We start from the raw sequence: 27,939 nt of genomic DNA on the forward strand, positions 1-27,939 counted from the left end.
TGTAATATAGATGCTGATTTATTTACACCAGTGCACATATTTTGGCATTGAATAAAAATACTATGGTTGACATACAAAATTCCTATTCCAGCTATAAATTCGTAAGTATCATGCTGCCACCTACTGGATCAAAATCAATGCAAATTAAAAGTAATTTATTCCATTTCCAGGTGATCCTGATACTCTTTTTATTTGCATTAAAATGTTTCATGGTTCAACATTCTGATAAGAACCAATACTCCAAACCTTGTTTTGTGTTTGAGACAGTGTCTTCAGCCTAAACAAAAGGCAGCTTAAGAAGAAAGGCACTTGAGAGTGTAAAGTTCTAAGAATTACAGATCAAAGGAATAAATCATTAGCCAAGAAAAAAACAATTCCTGTGAAGACACTGCAGTCAACAAGGACTGATTTTTAAGGCCCCGATTAAGCAGAATTCCAAGCACAGTATAGAAATATGAAGTGGCAAAGGAATTGTCCTCATGCAGGCAAGAAAAATACGGTTTATTTGTATTGGTAAAATCCTTCACCAGTCTTCTTTCCCAATTTCTTCTCATCTACCAGTTGATTCAGCAATGAGCTTGGAGCAAAGAGGGGGTTGTCTGGCTCTAATGAATGCCACCCTGACAAGAGGAGGAGAAAAAAAAGGAACATTGGCATTTATTATACTAATCACACACACCTACATACCTCAGTTTGGTGACCTATCTTAGCTATTTCCATACACTTTTCAAGTCTCTTCATACACAACTAAGTTATAGAAAGCTGTCTTATGCAGAGTCAAATTATTGGTCCATCTAACTGAGTACAGTACTGTCAACTCTGACCAGCTGCAGTGCTCTGCAGTTCCAGACAGGTTTCCGTCATAGCCCTATATGGAGATCGCAGATATTCCCAGTGGTCTCCCATCCAAGTCCTTGCCATGTCCCACTATGCCTAACATGAAATCGTACAAAAACTGGATTGTATTCAGGAAGACACAGGGCATTAAGACACACACAGTATATTTTGTAGATAATGTATGGGCTAAATATAGATCAGAATCTACTGGTATATCACGGGGTCATTTGCAGTATAATATCATTCTTCATCAACTGTTTTTAGCTATAAGTGTTAAAGTCCATGGCCTGTAATAACTCAGATGCAGATTTGTGTTTGTGGATTATCCCAGAGAATAGTTTCGGTAGCGGCAGCTGTACCTCCTGAGCTAATATTTGCATCTAATGTCAAGCTAGTAGATATTGGAGTTTTAGTTAAAACTAGAGTCCAAAAAACTAAAGTCTGCCCCCTTTATTGTAGTGGAGAAGAAACCTGGGCTCCTACATCTGTTCAGAGGCCCTGGACAGGAAATGATATAATGCAGATCTCCAAACCTTGAGGTGTCACTGACAAGGCCACTGCCCAGTTGTGGATCATATCACAAGCCTTTCCTCTCTAACAGTAGTAAGTACAAGTAGTAAGTACAATATACACTGTGCTATTCATGATCACAGAAGATTAATGTGGAATGACAAAGCATGGTGCAACATGCTCTATTATGACTAAGTACATCTGACCACCCTTTTAGAATACAAAACCCTGAAGAACAGACACTGAACATACTCAGCTTGTCTCATTTCAGAATGTGAGCAGGATCAGGCCTAGTTAAAGGTCAGAATAGCATAGATATTCAGGTACAGGTAGGAAAGAGTCCAATCTGAAACCCTGGAAAACTGATGCAAAATGGACCAACTGTTTGACTCAGAATAGGAGTGGCATCCTAATATGGTTTGGTAGAAACCAAGAACTACAGTTCATCATTGTACTTTCTGTTGGAACAGCCACTTAACAGAGAGCGGAAACTAGGACTTTACTATTTGGGATTTCTGCCTTCAGCAAAGGTAAACCTTTTTTTTAAAAAAAACCTGAGGCTATATTTGGCATTTTTTTACTAAAACACCTAAAATTTTCCCACTGTACAAGCACAGAGCTTTCTCTTGAGAGATTCAATGTCCTCTGCTTAACTGTTGGAAAATTTATATTTGCATTCTCCTGTCCTTCATTATATAGATAGGAACTCCCTCCCTCTCTCTCATTTTATCTGTCATGTGACTCCTGTCACTCAATATTGGAGGCAGTTTAACAGCTCTCTCTCAAGATTCTAAACTGCTACCAACTGCAGTCAGTAAGCAGCAGCTTGTACCATCTTCCTCCTGTCTTAAAAGATGTGAGATTTATTTCTCCTTACCCAAACCATCACCAGTTAGATTAGGTTTTAGTTGTTCTGATGATGAAAGCTGAACACTAACAAGTTTACCTTTCAAACTTGCAAATGTTTGTTTCCCTTTCAAAAGGTTAACATCCTGGCAACCTCAAATTGCACCCCACACTCACAAAGGGGGCTTTGACCTCACAAAGGATGGAGACATCTGGGATCTCAGAAGAAGTACCTTTCTGCATTGCTGATGGAATTCAAATTTTATCTCCTGGACTTTGGAGTGCTTTGTTCCTAGTAACATATGGGCAGAAGGAGGGACCTGCCTGCATAGATATCCCTCCAAAGAACAATGTACCAACAACCCCTTGAGAAAATGTAATCGTGTTACTATATTAATTTTTCTCCTGTATGATTCTTAACACCTTTGCCTGGTGAAGAAGCCAGTGGTGCATCGAAAGCTTGCATCATATAATTTGTGCATTTTGGTTAACCAAATAAAAGTATCATTGTTTTGTGGATTTTGGATGTTAATGTACTTATTGGAGACAGATACACAAGAAAGACATAATAAGGATCTCCTATGATTTTAAGAGGTCATTCAGTTCTCACTGAAATAAAAAAGTGTAGTTCAACACAGCTGAACAACATTGATTGGTGCTGCCCTCCTTGAGAGTACCATCATCTATGGAGGCACTACTTCATGGCCATGCATGAGGTAGAGAAGTTTTTATCCTGTGCTGTTCCCAAATTGTGGAATGCACTTGTCTCAGGACTTCAGTCAGCTCCTGGTCTTGCTGCTTTTAAGGAGGACTGTGAAGCCACATCTTTTCAATCAGGCTTTTAAATTGTTTTATTTTGATAATTTTAAATGTTCTTCCTGTTTCAGCTGTTTTAATGGTGTCTATAAGTCCCCTTGAAGCTTTTTAAAAAAAAATCTAGAAAAGCAAGCTAAAAAGATAGATGCATAAATGGTTTGCAAAAAAAAGTGGTTTATGCCCAATATTAATTTTAAATTATGAAGTTCACTGGACATGTCTTAGAATACAAAGAAAATCAACAGATAAAATGAGTACAAAAAGCTAGTATTGAGCTAGTCCAAGAACATACATACCATCCATAATAAATTTACTCGTATCCAAGCCAACATAGTCCAAGAGTTCAAATGGGCCCATGGGATAGCCTGCCCCCAGCTTCATAGCAACATCAATATCTTCCTTTGATGCATCTCCTAGGAAGGGAGAAAAAGATTGACAGCCAGATTAACTAAGTTCAGCATCTATTCTTCCTTTCATGACATGAACTTGGTGCGGCTCTTTTCAGAGGTATTATTTGGCATTTATCTACTGAGGACTTGCTGTTGATAGTTGAAAATGATGCATCTATACACCAAGAACTGTGACCTCATAGTGGCTTCAAATAGGAACCAGATATGTGTTCAGTGCTTATCCACCACCTACAATTCAATATGCATCAATGGTTCTGTCTGAGTTTCTCTAACAAGCCAATAGACAAGACAGAAATATCTACATGGCAGCAGTCACATGTGCGCAGGCTCTAAGTTCTTCTCACTGTGACCTGTGAGCTACTGGTAGTCCACAGGATTCAAGAAGGGGACCCAAAGGAAGTTTGTGCACTAAAATAGGTAGATCTGTTGCATTAGAAAGGCAAGGATATGGATATTAAAATACATTATTTGATTTATAGAATGAAATTATATGATCTGCTGAGAACAGCAGAAATTGTTGCTTATTCCTCAGGGAAAACAAAGTTTGAGCAACACTGCTATTCATTAGTATGCTTGTATATTGAATATATTCCTGAATCTTTTACCATGACCAGATTTCTGTGGTATATGCAATGCATAGAGATTCTTTAGTAGACATGGGAATACAGAAAATGTTATCTGATGGCAGAAAGTCTGAAAATGTACTAGAATATTTATCCTAACATTTTATTAGGGGGGGTTGTCCTAAAAAAATGAAGACCAAGTCAAAATTATTGACAATATTAAGCACAGAGAATTCCACTGACATAAAATTTATCTTTAGCATGGCATATGCAGCTAAATGATCACACTACACTGAAATACCAAAATATTTTATTTTAGCTTGTTTTAATTAGTAATTTTGTTTTAAAATATTAATTTGCTTTAGTCCTCAATTTTTTAAAGCCACAACAAAAACTGAAATCAGGACACTGCTATTCAAAGTTAGATTAAAAATATATTTGATCAGAAAAAGTTATATCTAGTTTGTCACCCATGTAAATTTATTCAAAGTTAGATTAAAAATAAATTTGATCAGAAAAAGTCATATCTAGTTTGTCACCCATGTAAATTTAATAGTTACATATTTTATGCACCCCAAAATAAAACATTTAGCTAAAGCATTTTATATGCTGTCTTAGCCCAAACTAGTATTGTTTTTGCAATGCCACTCCCGTGCTTTAAAAAGAAGATATCACTAATTTGTTTTTATTCTGCCTTTGAGGAGTAATTAGTGATATTTGTTGATGGATAAGCAAGAAGTATAGCTCATTTTGTTTCACAAGCTGAAGACACTTTTATGATCTACAAAGGAAGCTTTTAATATTTAAAATATATTTACAGAGATCTTGATAATGGAGGCCTTTCATCTCTAAAAGGGAAGGCTGCCTTCCAAATAAAATGTTTGAAATAACATTCTTAATAGGAGACAGGCATGAAAGTGGGCTTAAGTTTGAATAGTTACAGAGTGTAACTTCTCTTTAGCGCTTCACAAAGTAAGTGTGTATTCTTTGAAGAAGGCAAAGCTTATTTCAAGTGTTAACTACCTCTGAGTTTTAAACAATAATCCTATCCTGCATTTCTGTCCACAGAGTTATTACAAGCACATGAATTGTCCAGTACTTTGTTCTATGGTTTAATGCATCCCCAACCTAGGAGCCATTCCTAGGCCATCAAACTGTCCTTTTCATTTCCTCTATACTGTTGCTACTGTAGTGAGAAAATCATGCCCAGTGAAAATAGATTGTTAGTCACCTCTTACATCTACAGTGCTTTTTTCTTGACCTCTGCATTTTACACACACTTTTGTGCTGCTCAGAAATATAAGAAAATAGGAATCTCTTCTATACTAAGTCAATCTGTTGGTCCTTCTACTGCAAGAAAGTTTATACTGTTAGTGTTTTTCCAAAGTTTCAGAGATACTACATGTTGGCTCTGGGCCTTCTGCTTTTAGAGTACGTGCTCTAATACTGATACAGTCCTCAACCTGTTAATAAGCAATGTTAGTGTGTGTGTGTGTGTGTGTGTGTGTGTGTGTGTGTGTGTGTGTGTAAAATGCAAGTTTTCAGATCCTCATTATAGTGTGCACAAGTCTTCACCATGTAATGGCAAACCTGGACAATAAAATAAACAACATCCAGAATACATTTTTCAAGAAATTGCTCTTACTTTCACCTGGCACGCCTGCAGCTTCAGTTCGGGCGGAGGTCAGCCTCCCCTCCATCAGCGCTCGTATTCATTTTGCTTTATTTAACTACTGGAGATCTGTAATAGATTCTCCGGTTAAGGTTTTTCCTAAGTTGTGTTTCCAACATTTACCAAGTTGCAAAGTCTGGAGTTTAAGATACCATAGGTTGCTTGAATCATATCCTAACTGAAAATCCTTCTACCCGGAATTCAAGAGAGAAGCTTCGTGAATACATTTTTAATCATGATGTGTATCTGGATAGACTGACTATTAACAATTCGAAATTTTCCAAATAGTTTAGATTATATAAATTGGACCATCAGATGGCCATTTATCTAGGGAAGCTTACATTCCCAAAGCTTAGGCAGGATTTTACAGCTCTTTGTTTTCAAACAATGCCCTCAGCCATGATCGATGGTAGATATTCACACACACCTACGGATTCCTGTTTATGTATTTGTGGAGCTCCAGAAATTGAGGATTTGCCTCATTATCTGCTTTTTTGCTCACTATATACTGATCCAAGAACTAAATTTATGGGATCTATTCTGTCCAATTTACAGTCTAATACCACTTCTGAAAATATTTTTTTCTCCTGTCTGATATTGATTCTAAGGTAACTTATAAGGTTTCACTGTTTGCCTCAGAATCAATCAAAATTCGGGCAAGGGTAATAGCAGACATTGCAGTTGATTGTCATGGGGATGATCTTATCTAAACTTTGAAGTTCTTTTTAATGTTGTTTTATTTAATTGTCTGGAATTTTATTATGTTTAATGTATAAAATTTGGATGTTAGTTATTTGATGGAGCATTTTATAATTCTGAATTTCTGTTATCGATTTTACATTTTAATCATGCGAATGGCCTTTGGCTTAAGCATTAATAAAATTGATTGATTGATTGAACTTATCTGAGATGTGGTTAATATATATATATATATATATACACACACCTTTATTTATATAGCGCTGTAAATTTACACAGCGCTGTACATAAAATCTTTTAGTTAGACGGTGCTCATGATTTTCATTCCAAATATTTAAATAAACCTTGAAATTAAAGATTTGTCTGGCAGCTGTGAGTAATCTACAGATGAACAAAGATATTGATGATCAGAGATGGATTATTTTATTCTTCTGTGACAACCAGCCTACCCAGCTTCTATGCTAATTGTGGAGGAATTAATTTCCATTCCTTATGTCCTTGGATAAGTCACCTTCAGAGGAAGGCACGGACAACCCTGCCCCTGGAATAAATCTTGCCAAGAAAACCTTGTGATAGGTGTCTTAGGGTACAAGAAGTTGGGAACTATTTGAAGGGACACAACAATGATGAGAAAGAGGCAGCTAGCAGTGGCAATAGCCAAGGGCTGCTGGCCACCAGAGGTGGTGCTACGGCTTTCACCTCTCTGCAGAATGGTTGCCTCCCCCCCACATCACACAGCCGCAACTTACTGTAGTTCCCTTCCTTATCCATGCAGCCTTTAGAGTGAGCATAAACAGTTATGCCTGTCAGAATGGGGGGGGGGGGGGGGGTGGTTTGGCACTGCTTTCCTTTGCTTTCTACTTTACATTCTTTGTTACATGCCTCCTAAGTGTTACCCTCTACTTATCCACAGGTCATAACAAAATCCATAATTTTGGTCCCAAAACCTGCCTTCAACTCATCCAGATGATCGATTTATAAACAAGTATACAGTATATGGTAGTTTGCTGCTCTTTCATGAAATCCCAAATCTGTTTCCTGAGAGGGTTGGCTCACCCTGCTTTTTGGAAGGGTCATATTTAAAGCTGAACAGTATCTTTGGATCTCTTCTCATAGAGAATAAAAGAGCAATGCCATCAATGCTTTGTAGAAAGTAGAGCAACCACTGGGAGAAGGTATACATAGGAATGGATGTAGGATGGACTATATTAATCTGCATGTCAAAGCAAAAGCTTTTATCTAGCCAATGAATCAATCTAAAAACTGTGATTCTTTAGACTTCTTGCATGACAGGAATTTTATTACGAGTATGCACAACAGGAATGGTCATAATAAATAACTACCAAAGAGCAAAGTTTTATTCTACCACAAATACATCATTCATATTCTACAATGTAAAACACTGTTTATCTTTACCCCTTTCAAAGAGCCGAACAGATTCCATAAGGTAAGGTACAAGGAGCCTGTTCACAATAAAGCCTGGGGTGTCCTGTGAACAGAAAAATGGGGATTAAAATAGAGTATTAATACAGTACAATTAAATATTTAGTCCAGAAAAAGGGAAACCTGGAAAGCCTGAGCATTGCAAAAACAGGGGTTTGGGGGGGAGGGAGCTGCAGTATGCCTCAAGGCCACACCTTGCAAACCCCCTTGCTTTATATACATTCCAACAAAGCATTTACAAAGTCTAAAGAGAACCTGAAAAACAGTTGTTGCCTCTTCCTCCATCTCCTTCCTCAAAGCCAAGAAACTTACCATGGGGCAGGAATAAGCAGTGGGCTCCTGCAGTGCACCCACTCTAACTGAAGAAGCAGTCTACCTCCCAAATTTGAAAGGTCTAAAACTAATTAATATACTTCCTGGATCCCTGGTAACTAAAGCATGAAATAGTATATTAAATGTAACAATGCTACCTGTAACAGTTTATTTTGAGGGGTAATGCTAACATGACATCTCTTCTCCAAAAAGTTCTGTAACAAATTGCATAAATAATTCCATTTAAAAACATTCGCAAGGTCTGCAAAAATTATTACTGTTTCTTACACAAAGTACACTTCATTTGCTAATAAGAGCTGATTCCTCTGAATGCTATTTTTTATTTAAATCAGGGATGGCAAACTTATGGCCCTTCAGATGTTGTTGAACTACAACTCCTATCAATCCTGGCCAGCACAAAGTTAATAGATGCTGCGAGTGAAAACCCAATAATATCCAGAGAGCCACAAGTTGTACATACTTAATTTAAATGAAAAGTTTGACTTTGTATTGTGTTAAAATAGAAAAAAATATTTATTTTGGCAAAGTCTGAAGCTCTCTCTTCCTACCTAGATTGCACTCTTTTAATTTAAAATGTACTTGCCTTGCATGCTACTGGAATCTTCCCTAATATTTTGCTGAAATCCATGAGAGACTCAAAAGTCTTCTGGCTGGTCATAGGGGTCTTGACAACCTGGCAAAAAAACATAATCAGTGTGAAGGGAGACAGTCATCTTATCATGTCAACAATACATTGTTGTTGTAGCTACATTCCTTCAAGTTGTTTCCGACTTAGGGTAACCCTAAGGTGAACCTATCATAGGCTTTCTTGGAACAATTTGTTCACAGGACGATCGCCTTTACCATCTTCAGAGGCTGAGAGAATGTGACTGCCCAAAATCACCCAGTGGATTTCCATGATCGAGCAGGAATTTGAACACTGATCTCCAGAGTTGTAGTCCAACGCTCACCATGCTATCTCTCCAACAGTAAGTTATTTTTCATGAAATTTATTGTTTATTTAATGTTATATTTCATAAAACAGACTATTGTACAACCAAATGACAAATAAACCATGCTTTGTTCCTTCACAGTCCAAGCAAATGACTGAAAAGGAATAATTTTCTTTCCAACACTCTTTCAGCTCTTCAGATACATTTATAAACACTAAATAGCTATGAAAAGAAGCACTCCGCAATTTTATTTTAAAGAATGTTAATCACATGCTTAGTTCCAGAATTGGAGACCATAGAGGAAAAGGGCTTACTCCCTCATATCCTGCACATGAGCTTCCCACAGGCATCTGGATGGCTACTGCAAGAAGCAGGATGTGAGACCAGATAGGCTTTCGGTCTAACATCAACAGCAACCTTTTCATGTTCTTAATTAGTTGGAAGCCTATATAAAAGCCTCAGAATATCATACAGGGTGCACTGGGATGTCATACTCAGTTAGTCTATCTTCCCTTCAGCTAACTGAAGGAAATGTGTGACATAAATGTAACAAATGCGTAAATCAGATTTGTGGGGGTGTATGTATGGATGGAAAATAATTAGTGCATTCATTAGCCTTTCAAGTTGCTGTCAACCACATGGTCAGGATATATAGTCATCTTAAAGCTGATATTAAGCGTTGTCTCTATGGGATGAAAACTACAAAGAGCATGTGCAAGAAATATGAATTCTGCCTCTCTTTTATTTACAGTTTCACAACAGTCCACAATGCACCCCACTACAACCCTGCCTTTACTACCATTCCAGAACAATTTGCCTTTGAAAACGTCTCCCTTTGGGTGGAAGTTGGAGGGGGAAAAAGGATGATGTGCCTGTCCTACTTAAGAACTGCTTGAGGATAAAAACTGGCAACTTAACTCAAGGGGTTTTTGTTTGTTTGCTCAATTATTTACATTCCAGCATCAAGGAAAAAGATGGAACAGCTTGAGTTCTAATCACTGACCTGACATAATAAGGCTACTTTGATTTTAAATATGAAATAGTAATTTATCAGACAGCTATTGCACGTATAAGCAACTGCCATTTTGTTCCATGCATACAAACAAGTGGCAAAGGAATGCATGACCCACAATGCAGGAAGCAAGATATGCTTAGGTTGCAGCATTTAAGCTCTGCTTTGAAATGATACAACTACATATGGGTTGTTGGGAAGGCAGAGATTTTATGTGCAGCGGTGCTTCTCAAGTTATAAGAGTCAGGGGATCAGCAACTCTTTTTTTTCCCCCAACATGCAGGGACTGGCAACTAAATTTGTGTTTATTAATTACAGTTCTTTTGTTCTTTCCTGGAAATTTGTTAGGGACAAGCAGCCAGTAGCACCGTGACTGGTACAGGTCTAGGGACCACACTGTAGCTCTGCACTAAAACACACTTCAAGTAGCCACCTGTGAGCTTCTTTTCAAGCCACAGATACACTACAGCTACCTTCTATTAATAAGCAGTCTGATCCCTCTACTTATGAAAGTCTTAAAAGAACATCACTTAGTTCAATGGTTTGAGATTTTCAAAATGTTCACTACAGCACTACTCAATTGTTAGAAGTCTACAATCATGTGGACATGGCTGACTGTGAGAACCTGTCCCCATGGGGGGAAAATCTTGACTGCAGGTTTTAAAGCATTACATAGGGAGTCCAGACACAGACTCCTGTAAATTGTTGCTGTGTGCCTTCTGACTTATTGTGGTCCTCAGGTGATTCACCTTAGGGTTTTCTTGGGAATACTGAATCAGAATAGGTTTGTCCTTGAGGGAGTTGGACCTGCATGGCAGGGGATTGGACTGGATGACCCTTGTGGTTTCTTCCAACTCTAAGATTCTATTATTCCTCTGAGGCTGAGAGAGTGGTACTTGCCCAAGGTGACCCAATGGGCTACCATGGCCAAGTAAGAATTCGAACCCTGATCTGCAGAGTCCTAATTCTATGCTCCAACCGCTACACCATATTGGCTCTCTCCTGTAAACAGTTTATATTTAAAAGGCACTTCTAACATAGACAGTTATACAATAGATTCTGGTTATTTTTGAGAGCCACTGTGGTATAGTGGTTTGAGTGCTGGACTATTGACTCTGGAGACTTTTGAATCCATTCCCGGCCATGGAAATTGATTAGGTGATCCTGGGCAAGTCAAAGATTCTCAGCCCCAGAGGAAGGCAAAGGTAAACCCCCTCTGAACAAATCTTGTCAAAAAGAAATCCTGTAATAGGGTTGCCTTAGGATTGCCATAAATCAATGATCTGAAGGCACACAACAAGAACAACAATCTTTATTTTAAAGCCCTTATGTTGCACCTGCTAGTCTGAGACTCAAGTTCTTATTCTGATAATGAAATTAAGTTGTTAAAATTATGGGACAGAGGAACTTTTTCACAAAGGCTATAGAAGCCTGGAGATGTCAACCTATTCCTTTAATTCACTGTCTCATGAATAGAAGAATAGTAGACAACTTGCCCAAATGTAGGAAGTAATACATATTAGCAAAGAAGCTATACCAGGAGCCATAGCTACGAAGGCTCTCAATTTTATCTTTCAAAATCCTATTTGTAAAGCGTCACACCCCAATCCTTTCCGAAGCATTGGAGAGCTGGGAGGTGACTAAAGACATATCCAGCCCTTTCCCAGTAATGGGGTGCACTGAGACAGCTGCAGAGACCCATGTGGAGTCCTGTTGTAACTGTTTCAGCATATTTTTCTCCTTATGTAAATGTTGAGCTTCTCTTGAACATATCATTAAGGCCCTCTTGTTTCTCAGGAGTCCCACTTTGATTCAAATATTTTTGGTACTTACCAGAAAAGTTTGTTATTAAAGAAAGGGATATAGCCCACTCCCCAGTGCAAGTACTTACTCAAACACTGAATTACAATGAAGTTTTCACCATAGGTCAGAAAAGCACAAACAGAAATAATCCCAGCCATGCCACAATATCTACTTTGAGTTTTTCTCCCCCCTGCTGCCCTGCCATCCCTTACCTCAACAAGTTTCATCAGAGGCACTGGATTAAAGAAATGGAGGCCACCGAACCGGTCCTGCCTGGTAGTAGCATTGGCTATATCTGTGATTGGCAAGGAAGAAGTGTTGCTAGCAAATATTGTATGCCTGTGGGGAAAGAACATCCACTTCACATTAGTTACAGATCTCCATGCTCAATGCTTTGTATATTGTTACTATACAAATTTAAATGAAGACACAAATAGCTGGTAATCTCATGCTTAGATCTAAAGAGCTTTTTTCAGGAAGGTTTTCTCCTAGGTAAAATACTACTTGGAGAAGGGTGATCACAAAACAAAATGAGTACCTGAATATAAATAAAGTATCTGCACACAACAAGTACCTGAATATAAATAAACTAGTACAGAACCTAAATTTAAATAATCTCCTACATTTAGAAAAGGGTATATCATAAGGCTAACAGCTGCAGCAGGGAGTATTAAACACAATGTTTTGTGTGAAGACCTTTTAGTCATACATCAGCACGTTGTTGGGAATGTCTTGGACATGCATCTTGTCCATGATGGAAGGCATACTGAACCAAATAAAAACAAAAATTAACTTCAGCCTTTGTAATCAATGTATTTGGAAATATCAAGTAAAATTTCAACAACATAGTAGTCATAGTCAAGCATTCGTGGATCTCAAATCTTTCCTTCAGCAGCTTGAATTCCAGACAAAGAGTCCACATGGTATGCTTTCTTAAAGTTCAGATTTCAGTGTTCAGCTAGGCTTTACATCCTTTTAATCTAAATATGACACCAAACCCCATAATAAATCCTATTCTCATATCTGCAGCACCACCTAGTGGGATATATAACAGAAAAGAATGCAATTAAGAAGCACTGCAGGTTACTCATTTGTGTTATCGCTGGTAAGGCATGTTTCAGAAAAGAGCCATAAATCCATTAAATACAAAACAGTTCCTATACAGTGTCTCGTCTTTACCTAACATAAAGCTAATAGTGTTTCATAGTGACAAAAAAAAATGGTAAGAAGGACAAACTCAAAATCTATTCCACTGACATGAAAGATTTAATACAAAAACTGATTATTTGGTGTAATTAATTCTTGCCAAGAAAACCCTAGATAGGTTTGTCTTAGGATCTTCATAATTCAGAATTGACTTGAAGGCACACAACAACAAAAATTAACAAGAACATTAATTGTGGATTTAAGTTTACCACCTGATGAATGCATCGGGCTGATTCGCAATTAATGACGATTTTAAAGCATATACTGTTATGCAGGCTGCACAGACACAGCAGTTAAAGACGTTTTTTCAAGCTATACAGTAATTCCACTCAAAAACAACTTTCGGGGGGAAATGAACATGAATTTCATGAAATATCCCCCAAGCCCATGCACAGCCACATGCTCTGGCTGTCTTCTTCCTCCAGAACACCAGAAAACATTTTAAATTGAGGTTCAGGACAATAGGATATATTATCATTTTTTTTAAAAAAATCTAGCAGTCTCTTGTTAACACGTAGGAGGGAGTATCGTAAAATTTTAATTAACACCTTTAAAAAAATTTGGCAAAAAGTTTCTTTTGATTTGTAGTTGTTAACTAATCTCTACGTAGTCACCATCCAGATATACACGTTTTTCACAGCATTTCTTGACCCTCCAAATACCTGATATTTTAGAAGTCTGCAGATTGCGCCTTAATTATCACCTAGAAGTTATTATGGTATATTGGTGAAATTTCATCAATGCCATCATTGGCCCCTAACTGCATGATGTTGAGAAAATAAGCTGATTGTGTCCTTTATGTTTAGGACAGGTTGTGTCAGAAGTGACTAAAGTGTAAAATCCTCGTAAGGTGCAATCTGCAGACCTCTACCATATTCAGAAGGTCAAGAAACGCTGGGGAAAATGTGTAAATATGGATGGTGACTATGAAGAGATAAGTTAACTACAAATCAAAACAAACTTTCTGTCAATTTGTTTTAAAAGTGATAATTAAAACTTTACGATACCCCCTCATAGTTATTTGGTGATCAAATACAGTTAGAGTTGTTTGGGTTGCCTTTTTCTTAAACATACTACACTCCTCATAATAAGATTTGTGCACATGCAGTAATAAAAGTAACCTAAACTGAGGGTGAAACAGACTGCCCCAAAGAGGCGGCTTCAAGCCGCCCCTGACAAAACCGGATTGGGGCTTTCGTAACTGCATGCCGTGGTCCTAATCAACTGTGGTGCCAGCCAAAAAAGGAGTGGCTCTTCTGTGACTGCATGGCAGCTTCCCAGCATGTGTAACTGTAATGCCCCCAAGATGTCCGGAATCTGGCCCATGTGTGGGCAGTACGGCAACTCGAAGCAGGCTTCTGTGCAGCTTCAGACCATGTGGTGCCAAAACGCCACATTCTGAAGCCGCCCAGACGCAGAGCAAAGGAGTGGTCTGTTTTGTCCCGAGTTACTTTAGTCTACTATACTTAGCTAACAGAAAATACTGTCTTAGGAGATGACTGTTGTGAATAGTATTGTTTTCTATTAAGTAAGAAGGAGGTAGATTTTTTATGGTAGTCATCAGGCTACCTCTAAACAGCCAACAATAACTAAATGGATATGTGAAAACTGCAACAAAACATAATTGTGTATCTTCACCTATAATATGAGTTTCTATTAAGGGTTTCTAATAGATAGGAATGACCTTCTTTAGGATACTACATTCCATACTGTCCCATTCCATTCTATGACCTCAGTTTCTATTTTTGTTTCAAGTGCCAAGCTTCTGGTGACTACTAACAGTGTTCAAAACTTTTTCTGATGCATTTTTTTTTCTTGGAGAGAGGTGACCCCTGAGTGGCACTGAAATGGAAATTGGTTCATCTGCAATTTTCAGGGTTTCCCAAGCATGTCCACTACTCTTGTTTTTTAATGACCTTATTTTGGCTTTAAAGCCATCAGCTCCTACAACTGAGACCATCATTAGTGGTAGTGATATTTATACAGCAATCTGCAAAATATGTGCCTTTTAAATTGGCCTATATTCTATTCATTTTTAGCCCTGCAGCCTATTTAGCTGATTAATTAAATCAGAATTAACTTTCCGATATCATTCCTCATTTAAAAATATAATTCTTCAAAACCTATGGTAGCAGCGAAGATTAAACCTATATGGCATAAGCAGCTGGAGGCATGGGTGGGATTTTTCTTAAATAATTCATTGAAGGTGGTTCTTTGGTATAGGAATATCTTTTTAATCTTTCTTCATAAGAAGAGAATTGCTCCACCTTCATTTCCTTCAGAAGCTAATGTCTGCACTCTTTTTTCAGCTATCTTTCAGTGGGCACAGTGAGACGATCTTCAAGTTATAAATTATCACACAATCATTTGCGAAAGTAGGATAAGCTTCCAAACTTGCTGCAGAATTGAATCTTCATATAGAATGCCTTATTCTAAACTCATTCTGGTTTCACTACTGGCTAAGTAGCCTTGAAAATAATTTCTTTTTTTAACCTACTGTGGTTCAAAAGCTTAACTGAAAGACTGTTAATGGCAAAAAAATATATTTCACTATATGGCAAAAACACTAGCAGAACAAGTGAGCTTCTGAATAGCGTCAGCATGAATTTTTCATTTCTTTTTAGCATATTAGTGATCCCTGAGCTTAATGGTGGCCATAAAGTGAAAGGTGTTTGATTCTTCTTTCCTATACCTATATACTATTTTCAATCTTAGGTCCCAAACTAATGGATGATGTTAGAAGGAATAGAAAACGGTACATCTACTGGTCAGTTATCTGGACTTTTCTTTATCACACTCCTACAATCAGGGAAGAGCATTTATCTTCTCCTCACATATAATCTGCCCTGTACACTTGGGTCCTCTAGGGGATATTTACTTTAACTGACCAGTCTAGTTCTGGCAATTGTCACCCAGATTATGTTTTCACTGACCACCCCCAGACTGCAGAATGACCTGCTGGGAAATTTTCAACAGCTAAACAGCTGTCTGAATTTAAAACAGTATTAAAGGCCTATCTCTTCCAGCAGGCTTACCAAGCTCATTTTAAATTATGAATTTTAAATGGGTATATTTTTAATTTATGTTGGATGATTTTAATGTGTCCTATGTTTATGTATCTTAATATGTTTAAATGGTTTTATGTGTTTTAATCTATGTTATACCCTGCCTCAAGCCTTGGAGAAATAAATAAATAAGCTATTATTATTATTATTATTATTATTATTATTATTATTATTATTATTAATTATTATTATTATTATTATTGCTGTTGCTGCTGTATAGGAGGTTTTGGCTTTACCACCCTCATGAAATATAAATAGTTATTTAGAGCAGACTACAAATATTTTAGCTTTTGAATTGAAGAACATACTCTGGTGCAAACTTATCCAGTGTCTTGAAGAGTTCATTTTTTGCTGAAAGATTTTCCACAATGGCCTCCACTACAAGGTCAGTACTATGTACAACAGAAACTGGATCTGTGCTTGTGGTGATATTCTTCAAAGTTTTTTCAATGAACTCTGCACCAGCCTGAGAAATTGGAGAAAGAACAAAACCACAGAGTATTTCATTCAGTGTCACAGGAAGGATTCCCATTTCAGTTGCAACATGCCATTCCCAAGCCATTTGATGTGATGAACAGGCAACTTATTTTTTCAATGTGCTAGGGATCAGTATCATATTTGTGGGATAGTATTATACTGTGTTTTATTCCTGTAAACTGGCCAGGGGCCAACAGCTGACAGTTCATGAATTGGAACTGGTCCACTGGCCTTTGAATAATAATGCTCAAAAACAGTATTATGATACCATGTTAAATGTGTGCAAATTCTACAGTGGCCCTGGCTCTTAATACTCTGTTGCATGTTCAATATGTATGTAAATATATAAACATTAAACTAATTACCTTACAGAAAAGAAAGTTTAACCTAGGGTGCACCTATACTATAGAAATAATGCAGTTTGACACCACTAACTGCCCTGGACTATTTTACAGACTCCTGGGATATGCAGTTATGTGAGGCACAAGTCTTGGCAGAGAAGGCTAAAAACCTTGTAAAACTACAAATCCTAGGATTCCACAGGTTGGTATTACAGCACTTAAAATGGTGTCAAACTCCATTATTTCTACAGTATGGATACACCCCTAGTGGCAATAAAAGGCCTAATTCTACATTCTAGGCATACTTTCACTATCACCAACATGTGGAAATTCTTTTCACTTGCCCTATACAGCTTCTTTTTTTAATGCTTGGCACTGATGGAGAAGGAGGATTCAAAAACCAAGGAATGGAGCCAGGGAAGAAGAGCTCAAGAAGTAAGGGACAAGACTCTTGATATAGCAAGCCACTCTAGGATCTCATGTTAGAGGGCTAAATACGGCAGGGTACAGACCGCTGCTTTGCGGCGGTCTGCTGCCGCCGCCAGTAGGTCCGCGGGGGAGCCGGAGCCTTCACACGGCCCGACTCCCGCGCGGACCGAAAAAGAAGCTCCATTTCGGAGCTTCTTTCTGCGGCGCATCTATGACGTCACGAGGCGCCTGGCACGTCATGTAGAAGGGGCGCCGCCATCTTGTACGTATAGGATACGTACTAGGGTTAGGGGGTGCGGAAGCACCGCCCCTTCCTAACCCTAGTACGTATCCTATACGTACTAAATGGCGGTGTGTATCCCGCCATCGTCAGATAAAGATGCTGCTACATGCATAACTCTCCATACACATCCCACTGAGGGGAGGGAGAGAAGGAAAAGGTAAGGGAGTAAGATCAGTTATGCTGGCAATGACAATAATACAGCAATAGCTATGTGTTTGTATCCAACCCAACAAGAGTCTTTGTGTGCACTGGGTACACAGTTGTTTTCTCCCAAAACTGCCTTTTGTATTCATAAACATATCCAGAAAGGTGATCTGGATACTGAAGTTTGCTTTGGATTGCAGATTGCTAACTGCAGTGTGGAAGAGTGTTTATCAGCCTGTTAACTCACCCCAGCTGTTGAAAGAAATCTGTTCAAAATACTGTACAGATCTTAACATCACTGTACTTGTCTCCCCAAGCATTAAAGATCAAAAGAAACAAACAAAACAGGTTTGTCACATCCAACAACCACCATTCCCAGTATTTATAAATATCACGTTATACCTCAGGTTTGTCTGCAAACTTTTTCTTTGTCAATTTTTTCAGACTGTCTTGAATTCCTTTCTTGGATTTATTTAATATTTCATCTGACTGATCCACTAATATCACCGTGTGGCCAGTGGCTGCAGCAATCTGTGGAAAAGTGGAAGAATACCAAAAAGAAGTCAAAAAGATGGGGGGGGGAGGGGGGAAATAACCCACCAAACTCAACAAGTATGGGTAGAACTCACTGTACATTTTTATCCCTTAGTAAATTAATATCTGTCAGCGCAACTGCTGGGGTCCAACAACCCTTGTCAGCAACTCAAACGAGTCCTGGGGTTAAATCAGACCCTTGGAGCAGAGCTGGCAAATTTCCAGAAGCCGAAGCGTGGCTCCAAAGTCCAAGTTGGGATGACAGCAACTGGATGTCTTCCAGGAACTGCAGCAATGCAGGAACCTCCAGGGACACACAGCAAACCGATGCTGTAGCTTCTTCTGATAAACCACCAGAGAAACAAAAATCCGCAAAGTGCTCTTTATTCACAGTGCTATAATACAAAACTAGATCTCTCAAACTCCAAAACATACCAATCCAACACCTACTTCAAACCCACACCCACCCTTGCAACCCCTGGGCTTATATAGTCTCCAGACCATGTGGTCTCTCAAACCCAGTGAGTTCAGGTGTGTAGCCATGCCATGTGTCTCCTGTGCAATCCAGACACATGTTTCATCATCCATGGCTATGTGCACTTGGACACTGAAGAGTCCTTGACACAATGAGCTTCAGCTGTGCTAGATCAACCTTGCCACTCTGCTGAATGCTCATGGCCAAACACACACACACATCAAGCATTTCCCTGTGTGCTGTGTTTTAACCCTTCAAAGCCTGACAATATCCACATTTCCAACCAAAAGTGTAATGTTTAGCTTGCAGAAGAGAACACATGAGAGCCATCTTTAAATATCTGAAAATATGGCATGTAGAAGATGGAATGAACTTGGCTTTTGCTGATCCAGAGACTAGAATATGAACCAGTGGATTCAAATTACAAGAAAAGATATTCCAGTTAACCATTAGGAATATTTTTTAAAAATGGTAAGAGCTGGTTCACAGTGAAATAGCAATGGCAATATAGCAGTAGCAAGTACATTTCTATATCGCTTATCAGTGCACTTAAGCACTCCCTAAGCGGTTTAGAATATGTAAGCTAATTGCCCCCAACAAGCTGGGTACTCATTTTAGTGACCTACAGAAGGATGCAAGGCTGAGTGGACCTGGAGCCCTGCTTGGGATCAAATTCACAACCTTGTGGCTGTGAACAGTTCCAATACCAGCATTTAACCACTGGGCCACCAGATCACCTGAAGGGTGGTGAACCCTCCACCTTTGGAGGTATTTAAACAGAGGTTGAATGGGGATCTTTCAGGACTGCTTTGGTTTGGTGTATCTGCATGCTAAGGGACTGAACTAGAAAAGATGATCCTTCAGTCCTTTCTTCTATGATTCATTGCCCTTTTTTTTACTATCAACAACCCCTTTGGGGTTGGTTAAGAGAACATGCCTGACTCAAGGTAGCCTCTTCTGGGCTTGACTTTGAGAGCAGTTTGGAGGTGATTCAGGGGCTGAGGTGGGAGCGCCATCAGATGGAGGGAGCCAGAGCTGGGGTCTGGGGATTCAGTCCCAGGTGTTGGGCCTGGGGGGTGCTCTGGTTCTGGGGAGCGATGTGTCGTCAGCCATTGAGGAGAAGCACTTGTTCCGGGTTCTGGCTTTGGTGACAGTGACGTTACTGCTCTTTCTCCTCTACCTCTGTAAGCTGGTTCCTGTTGTCCCTAATGGTGACATGGCCTCATGCACGCACTGTCACTCGGGACAATGGGGGCTGTCTCTAATGGCAGGGTGGCCGCATGCACGTGGCATCATTGGGGACAACGGGGCTTGACCATACATAGATTTTGGTATCTGCGTGGGGTGTGTGTGTGTCCAGGAACAGATCGATGCAGATACCAAGGTCCCGCTATATGTACCTGGAGTTCATTCCTCTCTTTCCCCATAATGAAGCTAACAGTTTCTGTGTGGTTAGGAAATCTTCATAAGTTTAAAGAGGCTAGTGATTCTTTTTATGAGCAAAATTTAAAGCAGGGGCAGTCACATCTCACAGTTCAGAGAGCTGCACTGCCCCACTTTCTGAGTTATTAAAGGGCAGATTCCCTGCAAAAGGACAATGAAGTGCTTTAGCCATTCCTCTGCAAAAATGACACCATGTTTATTACTAGATTGAAAGGCAATCAGCAAGAATAAGCCCAGGTGAACCTTTACCTGCCAAAGCCACTCCTCTTTTCCTTCCACAAGAAGCTCTCATCAAAGTGGATGATTTTAATTTCCCTCTTCAGCAAAGTTACTTTTTAATATCATTCGTTTCAGAAAGCTCTGAGATGGCAATACATTCTTTAAAATAGAAAGGAGCTAATTCAAAAGATTCAGACGAAAAGATGACTAAGGGAATTAGAAGAGCCAGCATTATATAGTAGTTTGAACACTGGACTATGATTCTGGAGACCATTATTTGAATCCCTGCTCGGCAATGGAAATGCAGTCTTCCTCTTGGCCTACTGCCTCCATATTTACCAAGAATTGGCATCTTTTCTTGGAGCCAGTGTGGTGTAGCGGTTTGAGTGTTGGAATATGAGACCACAGTTCATTTCCCAGCTCGGCCATGAAACCCACTGGGTGACCTTGGGCAAGTCACATGCTCTCAGCCTCAGGAAAAGGCAATGGCAAACCTAGGTTCACCTTAGGGTTGCCATAAGTTGGAAATGACTTGAAGGCATGCAACAACAAGTTTCCAACAGGAGGGAGTTCCATGGTTTGGGAACAATTACTGAAAAAGTATCTCATGGTATAGGATGTTTTGGGATGCATCATGGGATGTTACTATCAATTGACTTTACATATCCTGGTATGGGAATCTGGCCTCATATGTCCCAAAAGCCCACAATTTTTAAAAGCTAAATAGGTAAACAAGCCAGTGCAAACTTTACAAAACTAATGTATCACTTCTGACTACTTAACCCTGCAATGAATTTATGTGTTTGTATTATGCAACATCTGCAGTCAAATCAAAGCATGTCCCAATGAGTGGCCATAAGATTACGAAGGCATGGAAGACAACTGTCAGATCTGACATGACCACCTGTTAAGGTAAGTGTCTTGCCCACTGGCCTGTGTATCTAAACATTGCTCTAAACTTCAAATAAAAATTAGAAACCATTGAAATTGCAGATGTGAAAATGTAATTCCATGTTAGTCAACCTCTGTTTTCTTCATGTCATCAGTGAAAATGATATAAGTACCACAAATAGGTTTCTTAACTGAAACAAAAAAAATTGCAAAGTCCAAAGGCTGTGAATTGTTTTGTTTGATAGTACAGGTCATTTGATAACTTCACCAGCTAATTAGTACAGGATTGCAAAAATGCACATATATTCATGTTTCACTCTCAAAGCACTGTGTAATTTGTATACTCCTGAACTAACTGAAACTGGCTCAAGAAAAGATACTTTACTATTGCAGATATTAAGCAAATCTGAGAAGGACAGGGACTTTTCTTGAACTGGCTAGGCAAAAGTTAGGTGCAAGACAAACAGCTACAAGGGCTCTCTTTAGTTGAATGAGAAAAAAACAACAGATTTTTAAAATACACATTATTGGACCTTTGCAAAGAGTAGAATTGGAACCAGATTCAGTTTGATTTGTGAGTTCATTAGGACTCCTGCCTGAATTGGATTTTCAAATGTCAATCCTGGGACAAATAAAAGAGCATACCAGAGCAAATTTAGAGTATATGCCAACTGCAGCTGTAGAAATACTCTGTGTATCCTAACTATTTTTCAGACTTGGGCACAAAATGTTTCAAAGCATCTTTCAATAACAATAGCACCGTCTTTTTGCTGTGTAGAGATGAAGATGTCACTACGTCTTTAATAACAAAAGTACATTTGGAAAATTGCATACAAGATTAGTGCAAGACAGAAAAAGTGTCAAAGTTCAAAGCATGTATCATTTAAAAACTGAGATGGGGTGCAAAATACATTATGATGTTCATCACTTCAAAAAAAAGCTGCATGGTAATTGTTAGGAACATCATTCTGGGCTTAGCAACACTGATTTTTAATAGCATTTTACCTCATTTTGCCCAAAGCTCAAGGTGAAAAATAATAAATAACAAAATAAATATAATATTTATGAATATAATTGAAACTCAATTTCAGAAGCAACTCAAAACTGCAACAATAAATATCAGGCAATTTGCCCTACAGCATGATAACTTTTATCAGCAACGATCTTATCAATGATCTTATCAGGTGGACATGTTTATGCAAGGAGCAGCAAGCTAAAACAAGAGCTCTAGAGAGGAAAAAGCCAGTATTTCACAAAACAAGAAGACACGAGTCTTTCGTTCTCATTAAAAGCACCTGGGAGTGTCAGGCATTTTGGTTCCCAAAGAAGAAAGCTCCAGTAAATGATAGTTAAGTTGATGGTGATGATAATAAAAATTAAATAATTGAGAGTTTGATGCCTAGTCCTTGAGAGAGAAGCTCTAGCTATGGCATATTGCTAGCCTTGAACAGTGGCCATGATATTTGCAGACACACGTTCTTTGATATTTTGGGCTTTATGTTTGTGTGAAAAATGAAATCTTTCTGTGCTTTGAAGTCTTCACTTAGCTAGGTGCAACTGAGCAAAGATGGTCCAAGAGATTTTCCTACATGAACAATCCAATGGTGCTCCCACCCACCCAAGTCAAGGTGTATAATACCCCAAAGCAGCCAAGTTATTTGGACATAAAACCCCATAAACACCACTGCTTTGTACAGTGGTTGAGTCTCTTTCTTTGGAGGTTTTTAAACGGAGACTGGATAGCTATCTGTCGGGAGTGTTTTGTGTATTTCTGCATGGCAGAATTGGGGGAGGGTGGACTGCAATGGCCCTTGGGGTTTCTTCCAACCCTAGGATTCTATGACCTGGATTTTGCTTGCCAGAGGCCACCGCCTCACCCCAAGTAAGGGCCTTGCTACAAAGTTTCACAACCCTGAGAGAGAAGGCTCAACAATTTGTGAAACAATAGATCCACAACCAGTTGTGTGTGGAGAAAAAGGTGACCAGGCACTCTCTTTTTCCAGGAAGTGTCCTCTATTTCAATTTTCTCTCCAGTCTAGGAGGGATTCCAAAATGCCCTCCATTTTGAGCAGGCCTAAGAAGCATGAATTAACTTATAATATGAGTATTTTGAGCTTTTATTTGGTCATGTCCTCCATTTTTTTCTTCTTGAATCTTGCTCTCCATTTTGTAGTGCCTTGTCCTCCTTTGTGGTTAGGACATCTGCATCCAAAACACTCCATCAATGTGACCAGGGTCCAAAACACACTGCAGAAACAATCCAGTTTGAGACTGCTTGAACTGCCCTGGCTAAGTGCTAGGGAATCCTGGGCACTGTAGTTTTGTGAGCCTTCTCTGTCAGAGACAGCTCTGGTGCCACAACAAATTACAGTTCCCAAGATTCCGTAGCACTGAGCCAGGACAGTTATTTAGACCCACGGTCACCCCAATGGAGAAGGGAGCAGGAAAGCCCCCATGGCTTCCCTCAAAGGGACTGTAGGGTGGTCACTCTGTGAGGGAAACAAAGGCCTGTTAATTGAACCAGCTGTGATAAAGTCCAGGTTAAAGGGCTTTGATCACGTGCTAAATTGGGTGGGAAACTTCCCGACAGTCCTCTTTACACAGTCCTTGAGGGCAGCCCTGCTCATTTCTCACTATTAATAACATACAGTACTGTGTTTTCTAATAATATCCCCTTAAGAATTGCTATGAGCGTGGTGTCGGGAATTGAGTCCAGAGACTACGACTCTGGAAACCGGGGTTCAATTCCCAGCTGGGAATTGGAAACCCACTGGAAGTCACACTCTCTCAGCCTCAGGGGAAGGCACTCTGAAGGAACTTGACAACAAAAGCCTGTGATAGGTTCGCCTTCATTCTTGCAGTCTTATGAAGACCCTGGGGAGAATCTCATGGGGTTTTCTTGGTCACCCTGCCTCTTAAACAGAGGCTGAGAGAGTGGGAGAGAGGTTAAGAGACTTGCCCCAAGAGAACTTGAATCCAGGTCTCCAGAGTCATAGTCCAAGATACAAACCATTATGCCATCCTTGCTGGCTCTGTTAGGGAGACGAGCAGCCCTCCTCCTTTCCAAGTACAGGGAGAAGCGAGGGTCCCCAAGGGACAGAGTGACCAGAAGTCCTCCTTTTCCAGAGCATGTCCTACATTTCCACCTTCTGTCCTGGAGGAATTCCAAAATGTCCTCCATTTTGAGTCTGACCCTGCCCTGACTCAGTGCTAGGAAATCCTGGGAATTAAATGTCTCACAAAACAACAGTTCCCAGAATTCCGTGTGTCAGTTAAAACAGTGTCAAACTGGATTATCTGTGCAATGTGGATACAGCATCTGGTCCAAAACACACTGCAGAAATAATTCAGTTTGGGACTGCTTTAACTTCCCTGGCTCAGGGCTAGGGGATCATGGGAGTTGTAGTTTATCTGACAGATAAGGCTCAATGTTTCACACACAAAAAGACCCCTACAGTTCCTAGGATTCTCTAGCCTTGAGCCAGGGCAGTTCAAGTGGTCTCAAAATGGGTTATCTCTGCAGTGTATCCCTCCACATCTGCTGGAGTCAGGGGCACAGGACACCTGTGAATGTGGAAAAACCACAAATAACAAAAACACTATGTTTTTACCTGCGAGGACACCTCTCTAGGAACTTCTCGGTCCTCCAGGGCAACTCTGTGGTCAACATCTGTCAGGCATCGGCCATAGAGTTGCACTGGAGGAGCTACAAATGCCTAGTGGAGTGTTCTCTCTAGGAATCTCTATAGGTCCTTCATTGCGACTTTCAATCAACGTTGACCATAGAGTTGCGCTGGAGGACCTAGATCTTCCTAGAGAGAACATACTAATAAAATCACTGAATAATCAAATGCACAAAAGTCGAAGCTGCAAATGTGGAGGGAGGGGTGTAGTTTGGGGCCTAAGGAGGGTGGGTTCTTCATTAAGTGTGTGTTTCTCAGTTTGTTTAGTTTTGCTTTTTTGGGCAATGTCCTCCATTATCATGGCAAGCTTTCGAAGCTCCATGGGCTCCTTCACCAGCAAAGTGTGAGCTCAATACCAGCAAAAAGGAGGAACACACTCCTTCCTCGAGTCTCCTTCCCTGGAGGTCTTCCAAGGGAGGCTGGATGGCCATCTGTCAATGGGGATGCTTGGGTTGAGAGTTCCTGCATGGCAGAAGGGGGTTGCACTGGATGGCCCTTGCGGTCTCTTCAACTCTACCATTCTGTCTCCTTGCCTGGTGAAGTCAAGGAGGAGCCCTTGGAGCTTCGAAAGTTTGCAAAAACAGCATTCTGGGCAATGAAAGGCATGGCTGTTGGGTCTTCTGCTCGTCAAATGGCCAACAGAGCTATGTTTTAATAACGTTTTCTCCACCATTATGATCATGATTAGGATTATCATCCCTGGACGCCCTCCATGATCCCCTGTGCCTGCCCTCCTTGCCCTCCGGCCTCCCTCCCGAGGCCTGTTCTCTCGCTCGCTGGCTGGCTCACCTGGGCGATGCCTGCCCCCATCAGGCCTCCCCCGATCACCGTCACATGCTTCACCACCAGCTTCTTGGCGGCCGAGGCTGCGGCTGCGACGGAGGCCATGATGACGAAGGCGAGGGAGGCCTAGCACCAGAAGGAGCAGGGAAACCAGGCCTGCGCTGAGCAGAGAGGGCCGGGCCTCCGTCCTCCCTTTGCCTCAAGCCCAGCCCCAGAGTCCCCGCCTCAAGAACAAACAGGGCCCGGTGCTCCTCTCTCTTTCTCTCTCTCTGGAGCCACAAGAGGAAGCTCCCATTCCCCTGCATGCAGCCAGGGCAGTTACAAATGGTGTCAAACTGGATTATTTCTGCACCCTTGGAGTTGTTTTAGGCAGCAGGATTTTATTTCTCCTCAGGCCTCAGCCACACTGCAGAAATAATCTAGTTTGACACCACTTTAACTGCCCCAGCTCCATGCTAAGGAATTCTGGGAACTGTAGTTTTGCGAGTTATTAAGCCTACTCTGTCAGAGAGCTCTGGTGCCACAAGGAACTACTGTACAGACCCCAGGGTTCCTTAGTATGGAGCTAGGGCAGTTGAAGTGGTGTCAAACTGGATTATCTTTGCATTGTGGATGCAGCCTGGGGTTGTTTTAGGCAGCTGGCTTGGTTTCTCCTCAGGCCTCAGCCACACTGCAAAAATAATCCAGTTTCACACCTCTTTAACTGCCCTGGCTCCATGCTAAAGCATCCTGGGGTTTGTAGTTCTATGAGCTATTTAGCCTTCTCAGGCTGGATGGATGAGAGAGTAGAAGAGGGCCAGTGCTTCAGGGGCAGATTAAACCCTTGCCTTTCACCAGGGGATGAAGATATACATACATACATACATACATACACATACGTGTGTGTGTGTGTGTATTTCTTATATCCTGCCTTATTCCCAATATAGGGACTCAAGATGGCATATATAACATTGATCCATGGATAAGTTGATGCAGGTTCTTTCGGTCAATTTTTTAACCAAAATTTCTAGACTTGTACATGAGTATATATAGTAATATGATTAGTGTTTTTAAGGTGCCAAGATAGGCATTTAATTAAATGCAAGATGCAGAATGTTGTTTTTCATTACCACTGGTTCTTATTATTAGTTGTTGACAATCTCTCATGAGATTTTTTTTAATACAAGGTATTATTTTATGCCTCTAATCAAAAGTCTTATAGAGTTCAATGGAACTTATTTGTTTATAAGGCTGCAATCTTAAACAGACTTACTTGGAGGAAAATGGTATTGAATACATTGGAGCTTGCTTCTGAGTAAATATGAGGCACAGTATTGCACCATCAGGGCCAGATAATACTAACTAGAAAGACATGAACTAGAAAAGAGCTCTGGAGGCCTTTTAATCTGTCTCTGCAAGTAAAATAAAAGACTTTAGGTACTTTAAAGATTTAAATGTCTGGTGACATAGGCTCTAGTTTACAAAAGCTTATCCCAGAATACTTCTGTTAGCCTTAAAGATGGCTCACTTCTCTTGTGTTTACTGAAAAGAATGAAAGCAACTAATGGCTGATTGTTGTGGCCTAAATGACACAATGGTGTTTGTGAGCAATATGGGCTATAAAAATCAGGTCCCTTGACCTGTTGGCCCAATTACTTGTTGAGAAGCTATTTTGTGGAGATTATGCTGAAGAGAAACTCATTGGCAGAAAGGCATGGGTGCAATAATTAGAACTCAGGAATTGTAATTGGTTGGATATTTCAAATGGTTTTGGATCAGATTGAGAAGTCTGGACTATTTGCAATTGCATGTTTAATTCTGCTTACTTTAATACCACTCAAACCAAAGCACACAATCCTGGGTTGACAGAAGCTGAAAAATCTGTGGTTATATCGTTAGTTTTTTGTGGGTTTTTCGTGCTATGTGGCCATGTTCTAGCAGAGTTTCTTTCTGACGTTTCACCAGCATCTGTGGCTGGCATCTTCAGAGAATACTTTGCCTGGAAAAATTGGGTTTATATATACTGTGTGAGCCTGGGAATGCAGGAGTGATTTGCATGTGTATTGTTTTGTGTTGATGGCTGGCCTCAGGCTGGGAGGCTAATGCAAACG

At 40.0% G+C, this 27,939-nt stretch overlaps 1 protein-coding gene and 1 long non-coding RNA gene across 3 annotated transcripts in view; one reads left to right on the top strand and one right to left on the bottom strand.

Annotated features, from left to right (window-relative positions):
• On the bottom strand, positions 1–26,083 carry HADH (hydroxyacyl-CoA dehydrogenase). The gene is made up of 8 exons (XM_042469771.1): positions 25,856–26,083; positions 18,224–18,352; positions 16,456–16,613; positions 12,089–12,215; positions 8,713–8,802; positions 7,770–7,842; positions 3,306–3,422; positions 1–620 (listed from the first exon to the last, which is right to left on the bottom strand). The coding sequence occupies exons 1-8, from the start codon at positions 25,952–25,954 to the stop codon at positions 502–504; spliced, it is 912 nt and encodes a 303-aa protein (XP_042325705.1). The 5' UTR covers positions 25,955–26,083; the 3' UTR covers positions 1–501.
• LOC121931769 overlaps positions 26,026–27,939 on the top strand; it is an 8,144-nt gene continuing 6,230 nt past the window's right edge. The window contains exon 1 of one of the 2 annotated variants that reach the window (XR_006104203.1): positions 26,026–26,094. This is a non-coding gene — a long non-coding RNA (uncharacterized LOC121931769). Of the gene's footprint in view, positions 26,095–26,830; positions 27,016–27,939 lie in introns of those variants that run through there. The other variant, XR_006104204.1, reaches the window with a different exon arrangement.

This window comes from Sceloporus undulatus, chromosome 5, assembly GCF_019175285.1.
Source record: "Sceloporus undulatus isolate JIND9_A2432 ecotype Alabama chromosome 5, SceUnd_v1.1, whole genome shotgun sequence".
Lineage (NCBI taxonomy): Eukaryota > Metazoa > Chordata > Lepidosauria > Squamata > Phrynosomatidae > Sceloporus > Sceloporus undulatus.

Bases quoted from the DNA above. Each gene is read 5' to 3' on its own strand.
- HADH (XM_042469771.1), bottom strand. From the start codon at position 25,954: ATGGCCTCCGTCGCAGCCGCAGCCTCGGCCGCCAAGAAGCTGGTGGTG. The intron at 18,353-25,855 runs GTGAGCCAGCCA...ACTTTTCCACAG, and splicing joins TGGGGGCAGGCATCGCCCAG to ATTGCTGCAGCCACTGGCCA. The intron at 3,423-7,769 runs GTAAAGATAAAC...CTCCCTTCCTAG, and splicing joins TGTTCGGCTCTTTGAAAGGG to GAGATGCATCAAAGGAAGAT.